Source organism: Bufo gargarizans, chromosome 3 (assembly GCF_014858855.1).
Source record: "Bufo gargarizans isolate SCDJY-AF-19 chromosome 3, ASM1485885v1, whole genome shotgun sequence".
Classification (NCBI taxonomy): domain Eukaryota; kingdom Metazoa; phylum Chordata; class Amphibia; order Anura; family Bufonidae; genus Bufo; species Bufo gargarizans.
This window is the reverse complement of record NC_058082.1, coordinates 320,348,639-320,362,082: the sequence shown is the minus strand read 5'-3', so window position 1 is coordinate 320,362,082 and position 13,444 is coordinate 320,348,639. Positions and strand designations below refer to the sequence as shown.

Genomic DNA, 13,444 nt, shown 5'->3' with positions numbered 1-13,444 from the left:
CTATAACTTTTACCCAAACCATTTTTTTTTCGCCCAAACATTTTTTTTTATCAAAGACATGTAGAACAATAAATTTGGTGAAAAATTAATATATGGATGTAGTTTTTTTTGCAAAATTTTACCGCTGAAAGTGAAAAATGTCATTTTTTTGGGCAAAAAAATCGTTACATTTTGATTAATAACAAAAAAAGTAAAAATGTCAGCAGCAATAAAATACCACCAAATGAAAGCTCCATTAGTGAGAAGAAAAGGAGGTAAAATTCATTTGGGTGGTAAGTTGCATGACCGAGCGATAAACGGTGAAAGGAGTGTAGTGCCGAAGTGTAAAAAGTGCTCTGGTCATGAAGGGGGTTTCAGCTAGCGGGGTTGAAGTGGTTAATACTGTTTCCAAAGTAAAGTTTATATTCTTGCATATAAAGCTGGTGTCAGTGTTGCTTCCATGTCTGTGACTTTGCTGTATCCTGGGGAGTCCACCCCGATACACGGCTTACGAAAGTGAAATACATGAAGTTTAAAGATGGTGGTAGCGGGGGGAGGGGGGGGAAGACACATGGCAAGGAACAGCTACAGCAAGAGGCCTAAACAATAAACGCTGTGTCCGATCTCCAAACATGACGTCAGGTGCAGCCCGGGTAACTCTTACTTCAGCCGGATTGCTGTAAAGAAACTTTTCATACGAGATGAACGAAGCAAAGTGAAACTTGTAAGATTTATAGGAACCAACTCTTCTTACCAACAAACAAATGAAAAGCAAATGGAAGTATTTAGGCCCAAACGAGCAAACCTGAGGTAGCAGATTCTGAGGTGAAGCCTCCCGTTCGCTAGCAAAGTCGGATCCGACCGGCCTGGAGAGACGGCCCCGGCCCAACCTACTTACGTAATATGGCGCGTGCATGCTATGGTAGCAGAGAGCAAAATAACAAGCTCCATGCTGCAAAGTAAGACTCCTACCACCAGAGAAGCTAGTGTGCTAATGGCACCTGAAAACACACACCTGAGTGAGGGTGTGGCTCGTATATGAAGAGCCTCCGCCCCTCCCACAAATGCAGGCTGACTAATCAGCCTTACCAACATATATATATATATATATATATATATATATATATATATATATATTTGTGGTCAGGGCCACGGTACACCGAGTTAACTTATCGACACATGCAAACCCCTGGAGTACTCAAACGGTCTGAAATGTGCCATGACTGCCTCGTCGAGAGTATACCTGAAAAAGGGCAAAGATACAGCATGATATCCAGAAAACTTTATTAACAAATCACAAAACCAAATTCTGAAAAGGATTGGGAATATATCTATGAAAACAAGATGAGTGCCACCGGCCTAATTTACATATTATGTGAGCGGGTACTTTGTTTTTGCTAGCCGCCGAAGCTGCGCCTATTCTAAAGGAATGCCCGGATATGGAGGCTGGTTCAATACCTAACTGGTGGCCAATAGACGCACATGGGTCACAAACTGAGACGTAGACTGAGGGAAACGGTAACAATGGACTATCTGGACTACGGTCTGGCAGAGAAGTGGTTAACTGATGTAACACCTGAACTGGACACCAGCGGTGGGTCGTATGGAAATATCTGTCGTGCGTAGATGGACCGACCTGAGAAGTTATGGTAAAACCAGAGTGTACCCTTCAGAGTCAGGAACTAGCTGTTTGACAGTGGGGAAATAACTGCTGAGTGTTGTGCATGTGAACTCCCCTGGTCTAAGGAAACCATAAAACGCTAGGTAAATGGACGCTTTAATAACCAGACTATGAAGTACTCCAAAGGGGTTCTTATCCAGCAAGTCAGACATCTGTCTGAAAACTTCTCCTGAAATAGGTAACCTACGACAGTTATCACTAACACAGCTATTTTGTAACCCTCGTAAAGCGGCTTTAATCACATGCACAGAGAACAACGAACCCCTTTCGGGATGCGAGACAGAAGAAAAATGCTGAACACCCACTAGGTAAGATCTGACTGTACTATGACTCAGATGTACCTCCGTGTGACAATATCCAATGAACGCAAGAATATGATTAATGAAACGCATATTGCCCTGGGGATGTATATGCTGAAACTTAAGAAACAATTGCCACTCAGTGTTATAAGCTCTAATGGTATTGGGTGAAGGGGACTTAGCTATTAACTGGCAGGCAGTGTCCAGGTGTCAATTCAAACCAGCGTTAATTCCGAATGCGGAGGGCTAGGTGTTGGCCCAACATCTGCTTCGGTCATGACCTGTGAAAAAAGGTAGAAATTAGCCCTGGACAAGGCGTCGGCTGCAGTATTAGTCGTAACGCATATGTAGGAGCAGCTGAAATAGAAATTAAACTGCAGAGAAAGCCGTACTAGGCGACGCATCAATGACATTACGTATGCCGATTTTGACTTGCCACTAATAACAATATCTGCAGTGGCCGGACTTTCGGAACTGAATATTACCATCCGGTTAGACCAGGAACTACCCCAAACATATGCTGCAGCCACTATGGGGTATAAGACACAAAAGGCCGAGGACTCAATGAAACCTGTACATGCTGCTACTTCAACTGGCCATGTCTCTGCTAACCAATGCGTATCAAAAATAGCTGCAAAACCATTACTAGTAGCTGCTACAAAGACTACCAATGAACTCCTTGAAGTCACCGGAATGAACATGGAGATACCGTTCCACTGATCCAAAAATTTTTGCCACATCACGAGTTCCGCCTCATCTTCTCTGTCCAAATAGACCGGACTGTCCTGACAAGGGGCTGTCGCTAACAGGGCTAACAACTGTGCAATAAAGGATCTACCTTGCGGAATTATACGCATGGCAAAATTCAACATGCCTAGCAACGATTGTAACTCAACCTTACAAGTTACCTTACTGACGGTAAATTCTTGTATAACTTCCCTAATCCTAGATAACTTCTCTTCGGGCAGTCTAGCCGTCATGCTTTGCGTATCTAACGTAATACCCAAAAAGGTTAAGGACCGAGGATGGTCCCTCGATCTTGTTTGGGGCTACTGGAACACCCAACTGAGCAAAGCAAGGTAACCGTTTTTGCAAGTTACTTGAGTGACCCCCTGGTGGTTCGATCAAGAGAAAGTCATCCAAATAATGGATGACATGCTGGCAAAGATATGTATGCTCTAAGATCCAATGCAATGCTTTTGCCTGTTGATCAAACAACCAAGGACTACATCGGGAACCGAAGGTGAGTTTGGTGGCGAAGTAAAAGCTATTTCTCAATTTAATCCCATGCCATTGCCAAAGTTCGGGTTTGATCGGGAGTAATTTGAATGCGTCCGAAATATCAGCTTTAGACACCGCTGTACCTGGACCTAACTGTAAAATGATTAGGATTGCTTGATCGATGGATGCATACTTCATCCATTCCTCCTCGGCAGGAATAAGGGAGTTGAGGCTAGGGATATGCGAGCCGTGTGGAGCGGATAAATCATATATCATCCTTTCTTTTTTGCTGAATTTCCCTGTTACCACCCCTATCGGGCTAACTCTCCACCGATCAAACGGAGAAACTGAAAAGGGGCCTATAAAGAAGCCTTTGTCTAACTCAATTTGTAAAAGTCTGTCTATTGAAGACTGACTTTTACCCGTGGACTGTACGGTTTTACACTCAAAAGTAAGTGTGAAACCCTGAACTAAGACCAGAAACAAGAAAATCAACAAAACATAGATCTGGATGTTTAAGTAAAAGCGACTGCAAGGAATCCACATTAATAACACTCATGTAATTTTTATCTGCCTTTAATGTACAAGTGGGATGCGCTCTGAAACAGTTAAGACAAATATTCAGGAGCCGACATTGACCATAATTACAATTTGCAAAATTGTAATTATTGCAAATTTGCGATCTACCCAGATACTTGACTGGACGACCAAGCTTGTCTACTGAAATTACATTTCTACTGCTGTCTGATGGACCAGCTAACGGAGAAGTTGTACTAAGAGCAGCACGGGTAGCTACATTGTGACACCACTCTCATGAATGGAATATAGACTAGCATGACGAGCAGGCAAGAGCTTTAAGTCCTGCAAAATGCCTGCAGAACAATTTGGTATCTAACATTGCCCAATTGACTGAAAACTGAAATTGACTCAGCACTGCTGCCGCTTTGGCGGAGAACAAGCAATGGTGGTCTGCATCCCAATTCGGTAACTGTAAGCATATAGAGATCCAATTCCTCTCTTCTCTCAGGTCGTGTAGAGCACACAACATCCCTGAATAGGCTGAAAGCCAATGCAAATTCGGGGATGGTTAATTTCTTATTCAATCTATGATCCCGACTCTTGAGAATAACAGACACATCACCACACGCAATGAAACTATTCTCAGACAAATCGCGAGTGGCGTTTAACAGAGGCGCCAGATTCACAACCCTACCCTCCAAGATATCTTTCTTGATATTGGGAGGTATAAAATGTGCCGGAGTGACATTAGGTGAACTAGCAATACCACCAAACGTACTTGCTACAGGTACAACTGGGATAGCATGCCTCTGGGATAACGAAGTCTGGATCGTGACCATAGACACCTCCTCCTGGTTTAACTGAGCAGGGGCCGTCACTAAAAGACGATAAAGTTCCGCCTTTCGTGCAGTAGCCGGGAAAGGAATACCCCTCCTAGTTAATTCTGATATGAGTCTTGGGATAGTCCAGTTCCGTAGTGAAGGAACGCTGCCAGATTCCGACATCCTAGAACCATTTTCTTCCACAGAAGCATCCACAATGTCAGACCCGTGAGACATAATATGGTAAATAAATGGTATCTGGGAACAGTGACTGACTGATACCATCACTGTACCTCTGTGACCAAACAAAACACACCCAGACTGAAACGTAATGTGAACCAGACATCTAGAAGCTCCAAAAAAGACCTGTGATCAGTGAAAGTTTATAACTAGAAGGCTTACCAATGTTGTCCGAAAAGAGACTTTGAGAAATCCAAAACAGACCAACTGAGAAAACCTGCCCATATTAAAACATATATTTCCTTACCATGAGGAACATACTGAAACATACGAGATTGTGCATGAGCCTAATGAACGTATGACATAATACATTTATCGAAAGCACATTGATCGCTGCCGAGCGGCCCATGCCAGACATTTTAAGGAAGAATAAAATGTATAAATAAACCCCCTTTTTTATTTATTTTTTGCACCCCACCTCTCTCCTACAGTACAAGTAAGTCATGCGGCTCTGGTACATTATAGGCCTAAAACAATTGTGCACCTGAAATTCCGCAGCAAAGCCAGCGTAGCCTGGGGCCCCCAGAGATGACCCAGGCTCATAAGCTGTACTCTGAGTTACCTTCATTCCTCTGCAGCTGACCTCCCCCCACCTCTTCTTAAACTTAGACACAGAGTCTCGCTGACTCCTGCACCCTAACGTGCCGGTCACATGGGAAGCCGAACGAGACTTTCAGACCGGCCGCTCCGGTGCAGTTATGCTCCACTCTACCATAGGAGCCGACACTGCCGGTTGGACTAGGGGAACGAGGGATGTTACACACCGGCTACTTACCTCCAAGGCTGCTCACCGCCTAACGCGCATTACACCGCTACTCACAAGCACGTGACCGGAAATACAGACGAACAGGCGAACGCTCGAAATGAAGCGCTGCCCCCCAATGGTAAGATGCCGGTTTATAAGGGCAATAGACCCCTCCCACAAATACAGGCCAACATATTAGGCCTTAAAACATATATATATATCATATATATATATACTGTATTTTTCACTCCAAAGATGCATTTTGGGTGAATACTGATGAGCTGCTTCCATTTTGGATGTGCTCATTAGTACCAGAGGACCGGGAAGCAGTGAAGTCTGTACTCACCACTTCCTGGTCCTCAGCTGTTGGCTGTGCAGGGCTTAGCACAGCGTGAGGCGCTCTGTGACATCACGCTGTGCGCAGCCTTCACAGCACAGCCAACAGCAGGAGGATGCAGATCGCGCTAGAGGAGAGGAGAGGCGTCTTCCAGGAGCAGGAGCAGGAGAGGTAAGTGTTTTTATTTTATTTTATATTTATGAGACTGATGGACACTTCAGGGGGCTGGTGAGAGGCAGTGGGGCTGATGGAAAGGCTGCTGGGGGCTGATGAGAGGCTACTGGGGGATGCTATAAGGCTACTGGGGGCTGCTATGAGGCTAATGGGGGCTGCTATAAGGGTACTAGGGGCTGCTATATGACTAATAGGGGCTGCTATGAAGCTACTCGGGGCTGCTATGAGGCTAGTGGGGACTGATATCAGGCTATTGGAGGATGATGAGAGGCATGGGGCTCTTATCTGAGGTCTTATTGGGGGTCATTCATATTGGGGTCTCAGCTTAGGTCTTATTGGGGTCTTATTAACATTGGGGATCTTATTGGGACTGTTAGCTGAGGTCTGATTTACATTGGGGTCTGATTGGTGGTCTGACCTGAGGTATAATAAAAAAAAAATTCTTATTGTCCCCCTCTAAAACCTAGGTGCTTCTTCTGGGCTGGTGTGTCTTATAGGGTGAATAATACAGTATATATATAAGTTTGGTTGTGTCACACATAACTGATGAAACTGAAGTGAATATGATACTCTACCATCAGGTCAGAAAATCATATGAAACCTGCATATGTCCTTAATGCCGATCAAGTATTTCAGAAATAGCCCATGTCTAAAAGCATTAACTTAGAAAGGTCATTTTTTATTTATTTTACTAACAGCCAAAGTTAGTGGACGATAGCCAAACAATATACTTTATTTATATAGCTCCAAAGCTCTCAAAACCACTTTACAACTAGGAGAAGCACCAAATAAAATAAAAAAGAAGAAAGAACATTTCTAAGTAGAAAGATCAGTCTGCTCTGTAAAGGGTCAATACATATAATTATTCTATGTGCATGAGATCTAAGAGCTGTCAGACTTAGGACTTATTCACATGTCTGTAATGATGCCTATGGTAACATGATCAGTGCTAAACCCATGGCAATATTCATGAAGGGTCCATGTCCATTTTTGCCCTCTATGTGTCATCCATTTTCCACATGCAGTGCCAGGCTGTAAAGAGGATTTCTATAGCATCTCCTACCAATGGTCAATGAAAACCTCTGACAGAGCAAGAATGCTGTCTATTTTATGCCAGTGGTTTTCTTGGACAAACAGATCAACAGGCAAGTGCTCACAGTCAGTGTAAAAACAAAGATATGTGAACAAACAGATGTGCAAATTGAGTAGAATAAGAACTTCTTCTTATTCATTTGGGTAGAATTTTTCCAGGAAAAGAGAGAGAGAGAACATGGATAGCACACACTATGGGTCACTGACATGTCAATAAGCCATGAGCCTGGGGCTACACCTAGACTTTTTGTAACATTTTTGATTGATTTTAGCCATCAAGTGACAGCTGTAGTCCAAGCAGTAAATTCATCTGTCTGCAATCTTGTGCCTGCAATTGTCACTCAACAGTTAAAGGTAACCAGACACAGTGAACATGGTTTTTGAGCGGCAGTTAGCATAAAGCAGGAAGAGCTGAGCAGATAGAGATATATATATATATAGAGAGAGAGAGAGAGAAAGTATTACAACTACCATCATGGCTGCTTCTACACTGCTATTGAGAGAGGACTGCATTGTGAACTACCTTAGAACTGTGCATTTTGCTGCTATATATACTTATACTCCTATCATCAACTCAGTAAGAATGCTTTTCACCCATCTACCAGGGTGTGCCCAGAGGGAAGAAATGGTCCACCCTCCAGTCAATGCACTGCCCCTGGGAAAACCAGAAGGAGATTGCCACTGTGAACTGTGAGTACTAATGCCACCAACATAGCCACTCACCCTGCTGGTAGCTACAAGTATATTTCCCTTCATAGGTCAACAGGGTGGGCATGAAATAAAAAGTCAATCATCAAAAATCCCTTTGGTGCTATAGGGCAATAGACAATGTGTGACAGCTATGTGTGACAACAAACACGTTTACAAAGACACATATGTGCTTTGCTATTCTTGCCATACCACATACAGTAACTGTACTTTATTTATTTTATAGGCCATTCAAAACCAGGACATAATGGGTAAATTCTCACCTCGTTGATGTCAGTGTTGCAGACTTGTTTTTTTCCGGGCTTTGGCCATGTTTGCTTAGTATATTATGAATGTGCGTAAATTTTGGCCTGTCATTCCTGTCCTTTTGCCAGCAATCTAACATCAACTGGTGCAGAGGAGGAGGACAGTTCATTGGTGCTGGAAGTCTAAATCCATCTTCTATAGCCTTGATTACCTAGAATTGCCATGCACAGAAAGTAAATCAAAATTCAATATATTATGAGAAAGATAAAAACTAAAAATTATAAGATTTCAAGTTATAGAACCATTTTTTCCCAAACATTATCCACATCTACATTTTTATTTTCATATTTTTCAGCTTGAAATGTAAGCCTAATAGAGGTCAACAATCTTTACAAACTCACATCTTGATTGGACATATCCCAGTAAGGTCTTTCACCATAGGACATGACTTCCCACATGACTATGCCAAAACTCCAGACATCACTAGCAGTGCTGTAACGATGATACTCAATTGCTTCTGGTGCTGTCCATAAGACTGTGCTCTTTCCACCCTGAAATGAAAAATAAAAACTGTAAGTGATGGCTCGCGCTCAGGCGGTCGCAATTACAGACTTCGTCGCAAACAACAGGAGTTAATGTCCTGGTGCTTTATCTTGGCACTTCAGCACCCACACAAACATAAATATCAAATAAACACCTGCCCGTCTAGGCACTTCCTAATACACAGTAGTTTTCCCTGACTCACCTCTAAGCACAGCTGGTACACAGGGTCTCAGGCTCCAAGCCTTAGCAGGTCTGCTCATCAGACACAAGTCTAGACAGGGAAGAGATCCAGCTTCCTCAGCCATATATTCCCCACCCTTGGGGGAAGATGGTCCAGAAGTCCTCCCGACTGACCATGCAACCCTCTGGGCCCCACAAACTTGAGGCTTTACAAAGCCTCGTGGCCCCTCAGCCCTCCTGGTTAAGACCACCCAGAGCATCTGTAGGCCTCTGTTTCCACGTTTTTTCTTCCAAGACTGACACACAGAGGGCTTGTTTTATGCCTCCTTGATTACAGCAGGCCTCACCTGCGATGACCTCAGGCTAGAGGAAAACCTGCTGTGGGAATGGGGGTTGGTCTGGGAAGATCCCACTACTAAACCTACCTTCCCAGTCCAAATAAAATACAGCCCTTGTACTCCAACAAAACAAATAGCTCCAGCAGCTATGTTTGCTGAAGCCAGTGCCACCCCCCAGGATTTTGCTTATATCACCCAGTTTAGGAACCTAGGTGAGATATACACCCCTTCCAGGAATTTTACTGTACACTTCACCATAAAACATACATGACTACATTTGCCAAATTGCATTTTAAAATAGTGAATTTTAAATAATGGGTTATCTCAAAAAGACTATATATCAATTATCTACAGGATAGGTGATAAATATCAATTTTCTTGGGTAAACAGACCACTACGATCCCTATTTATCCTAAAAATTGACTGTTCCCAAGTCCTCTCTGTGAATGTAGCTGTTGTGTGCATGTTGACAGAATGCTTTATTTGTTTTTAGGGAACTAACAGAGAATTGTCCACGTTAGTCACATATACATAGTCCTGCTCCAGTCAAAGAGGGGGCTTGGGGACCCTACATTCTTGGTATCACTGGAAGTCCTAGTGGTCAGATTTCCTATGATCTAATATTCATCACTTATCCTGTGAATAAGTGATAAGTATGTTTTGTGGGGTAACCCCTTCAGCTCTCCTGACATATTCATTTAAAAGAGTGTAGATCCAAACCGAAGATTATAAGGTTAGACATGCCAGGAGACACAACTATCTTGATAGCTGTATATTATAACAGCTATTTTCTACTTCTAAGCAAACATTCATATGGTTAGACTGGAACTCACAGTATCATAGATCTCTATGATGTTGTCACGACCATGGTCATGGTCGTGACTCCTGTAACCGCATGCAGTTGCCTGCGGTCTAGGTCTGGTTGTCAATCACAGGTGAGGGCTGAAGTATGTTGCCTCACCTGTGGTTGCCGCTGGCAACATTGTTTATGTGGCAGCATAGCAGCCTGAGCTGTTGCGAGGCCGCTTGCTATGTTGTGCATGCGGTTGCACCTGGCAACCTGTCTATTTAGGTGTGCCTTGTTTCTGTTTCTATGCACGAGGTTTATTTATGGGTGCACGTCCCCTTTAAGTGTCTTTCTTCCCTTCCCTGGTGTTGGAAGGGTTAACTTCCTTCCTAGTGTGTGTGCACTGGGTGTGTCTGTGTGGGTGTGGCTACATGGGCTATTTAACCTCAGTTGAGACCTGATGTCTGAGGGGTACTCCAGCCTTGTAGTAAGTTGGAGGCACCCTCCTGGTCCCTAATACCATCTGCCAGTGAGGGCCACCCTTGTGGTCATAAAATGTTGTTATGTGATGTTAAGTTTATGTTTATGTGGTGTCTGTATTATTGCAGCTATGGTTCTGGCTTCCTGTGTGTCTATGCGTGCTGTGTCTTTTTATGTCTGTGTGTGGACTCCAGCACTTGAGCTCAGGTATCCAGTCAGTGTGTCTGTGGCAGGTAGGGGTGGAAGTCTTTCACTCTCCTGCCATATCCATAGTCTGTTTCTGTTTATATCCCCTTGCAGCTCGGCCAGTTTAGACTCCTGTTTCTCTGCATCCAGGAGGAACAGGTGGTCTACTCAGCTCCTAGTTCAGGGATCGGCGGAGGGTGAGTAGGGATCCGAGGTTCCTGAGCATGAGCCCTCCTATCTTCAAGGTCGGCTCATGCAGCTAGGAGTCGGGGTCAGATTAGGGATGCGTTAGGGGGTGACCTGCTCCCTTATTCTGTTGTCCTGGCCGAGCCGCGACTAACATCACGTGGCATCGCACGGCTGAGGGTTTTCCCCATCCTCAGCCGTGACAGATGTGGTGAGTTCAGGTAGCTGAGCCGCAGTCGATCAGGAAATTGCAGCCATCGAGCAAACTGCATATCTAGGACCTCACACACGCGTGTGAAATAGACCTAGGGAATTAAAAATATATGGTGGCTGTAGTTCTGGTGGCACTATGATTACAATTACAACATAGAGTACTAATAAGATCAGAAATACATTAAATAAAGTAATTATTTGCCTTAACAAAAAGTGCATGTACTACCAGTTCTCCTTGTAGATGTAAGTAGCATTTGGCACGCTATTATCATAAAGAGGTTGCCAACCTTAGGGTATTCACATGTGGCAGATTTGCAGGAATTGAAAATCAGTTCCATACATCTGAATGTGGTTATTATGGCGGCAAGTACGTGGATTTATGCAAGTCCCCAGATAGGGAAGTCATGGAATAAGGCATGTTTGAATATACCCATACTGTGAGCACAGACCCATCCTAGATTAGCCACCAAGGTTACACATTAAGGTCCCTTTCACACGAGCGAGTTTTCCGCGCGGGTGCAATGCATGACGTGAACGCATAGCACCCGCACTGAATCCTGACACATTAATTTCAATGGGTCTGTGTACATGAGCGTTGTTTTTCACGCATCAGTTCTAAGTTGCGTGAAAATCGCAGCATGTTCTATATTCTGCATTTTTCACGCAGCCCTGGCCCCATAGAAGTGAATGGGGCTGCGTGAAAAATGCATTGCATCCGCAAGCACGTGTGGGTGCGATGTGTTTTTCACTGATGGTTGCTAAGAGATGTTGTTTATAAACATTCAGTTTTTTATCACGCGCGTGAAAAACGCATCAAAACGCATTGCACCCGCGCGGAAAAAACTGAACAACTAAACGCAATCGCAGACAAAACTGACTGAACTTGCTTGCAAAATAGTGCGAGTTTCACTGAACGCACTCTGAACGCATCCGGCCCTAATCCGCAATGCCCGTGTGAAACCAGCCTAACAAGACTCAAACAATGAATGGTCATACTAGCAAATAGTATATTATACAACTTCAGTTCCTCTTACATTTGTATTCCGTAAAATGGTGGTATACACAGTATCAAGTTTATCATCTTGAAATTGCCGAAATCCGGATATCTTGCAGACCAGGTTAGAATTGACGAGGACTTTATGTGCAGCAAGACACTTATGGATGTAACTCATCTCTGTAAGGTACTTCATTCCTGAGGCTATGCCACTCAGCATCCCCACAAGTTGAGGTACTGAAAATTTCCCCTCATTTTTCTGTAAAAACACAAGAAAGACTTTTACACAGAATTAATCACATACTGTATTTAGATTTCATCATACTATTAGTTGTCGCCCAAGAAGGGTATAACATGCTAGTTTTCATTAAATAAACCGTATGATTAAATACAGTATTTTTCATCAAACTATGACATATTAACAGTTTTTGAATGTGAGAACACTATTCATAGCAAATCCAAGTATAATTCTTTATTCCCATAATGATCCTTAGCATGTACGATATTTATTTAATCACAAAATGAGCTCTGGGTAAGCTAGTCAAATTCTTCTTTGCTCAACTTACCAAACATTTTTTTTTAGCCTTGCTTTGTCCAGTGAGTATGATCATGCTGAATCAGGAAAGGGCCTCTGTTGCCCAAAGCAAATCTAATAAACAGTCTGAGGAGAGGGGTCCATTCACACGACCGCAGAATGAGTCCGTATCCGCTCCGCAAATTGCAGAACGGGTGAGGACCCATTCATTTTCTATGGTGCAGGGATGGATTCGGACAGCACACAGTATGCTGTTCGCATCCGCATTTCCGGAGCGCACCCCCGTTCTTCTGGTCCGTGGCAAAAAAATAAAAAATAGAACATGCCCTATTCTTGTTCGCAATTGTGGACAAGAATAGGCAGTTCTATGGGGGTGCCGGCCGGGTGCATTGCGGATCCTCAATTTGCGGATCCACAATACACTACGAACGTGTGAATGGACCCTAAGGCAGGTAGCTCAAGGTCAGTATGGAGGTCAGATAGAGGTTAGGCAGCAAAGGGTCAAATCCAGGAAACAGACAGACATCAGATAAGCAGATAGGCAGATAAAATTATAACAGCATACCTTAGCAGGACACTAGCAGACTAGAACCTATTGTTCAGGTACCCTCCCTTAGGGGTAGGTGCCTTAAGTATCCCAAAGTGGCCAACCATTGTCTGGGGCGGATTAGGGTGCATGCATGATTTCCCTTTAAAATCTGGTTGGAACATGCAACCGTGCCCTAAAGACAGGGAAGAAGAGGCCTTGCTGGCAAGAAGCAGGCCGCAGCCTGCATGGAGTGGTAGAGCAACTTCAGCAGCCAGGCCTACTGAAGCATGGAAGGGGAAAGCAGGTCTTTGCTGCTTTTAGTGCCAGAACGAGTAAGCTGGAAAGTTTTAGATTATCAATATTGGCTACCGGCGCAAACACACACTCAGCTTTCTGCCAAACATGCACAAC

The 13,444-nt window shown here is 43.7% G+C and overlaps 1 protein-coding gene across 2 annotated transcripts in view; it reads right to left on the bottom strand.

The window, feature by feature from the left end:
- The window catches only part of EPHA10 (EPH receptor A10), a 682,002-nt gene that overhangs the window by 63,849 nt on the left and 604,709 nt on the right, over positions 1-13,444 (bottom strand). The window contains exons 11-13 of one of the 2 annotated variants that reach the window (XM_044284653.1): positions 12,010-12,228; positions 8,464-8,613; positions 8,104-8,273 (exon numbers count right to left, since the gene is read on the bottom strand). In XM_044284653.1, coding sequence (XP_044140588.1) covers positions 8,104-8,273; positions 8,464-8,613; positions 12,010-12,228 — 539 coding nt within the window. Of the gene's footprint in view, positions 1-8,079; positions 8,274-8,463; positions 8,633-12,009; positions 12,229-13,444 lie in introns of both variants that reach the window. The other variant, XM_044284654.1, reaches the window with a different exon arrangement.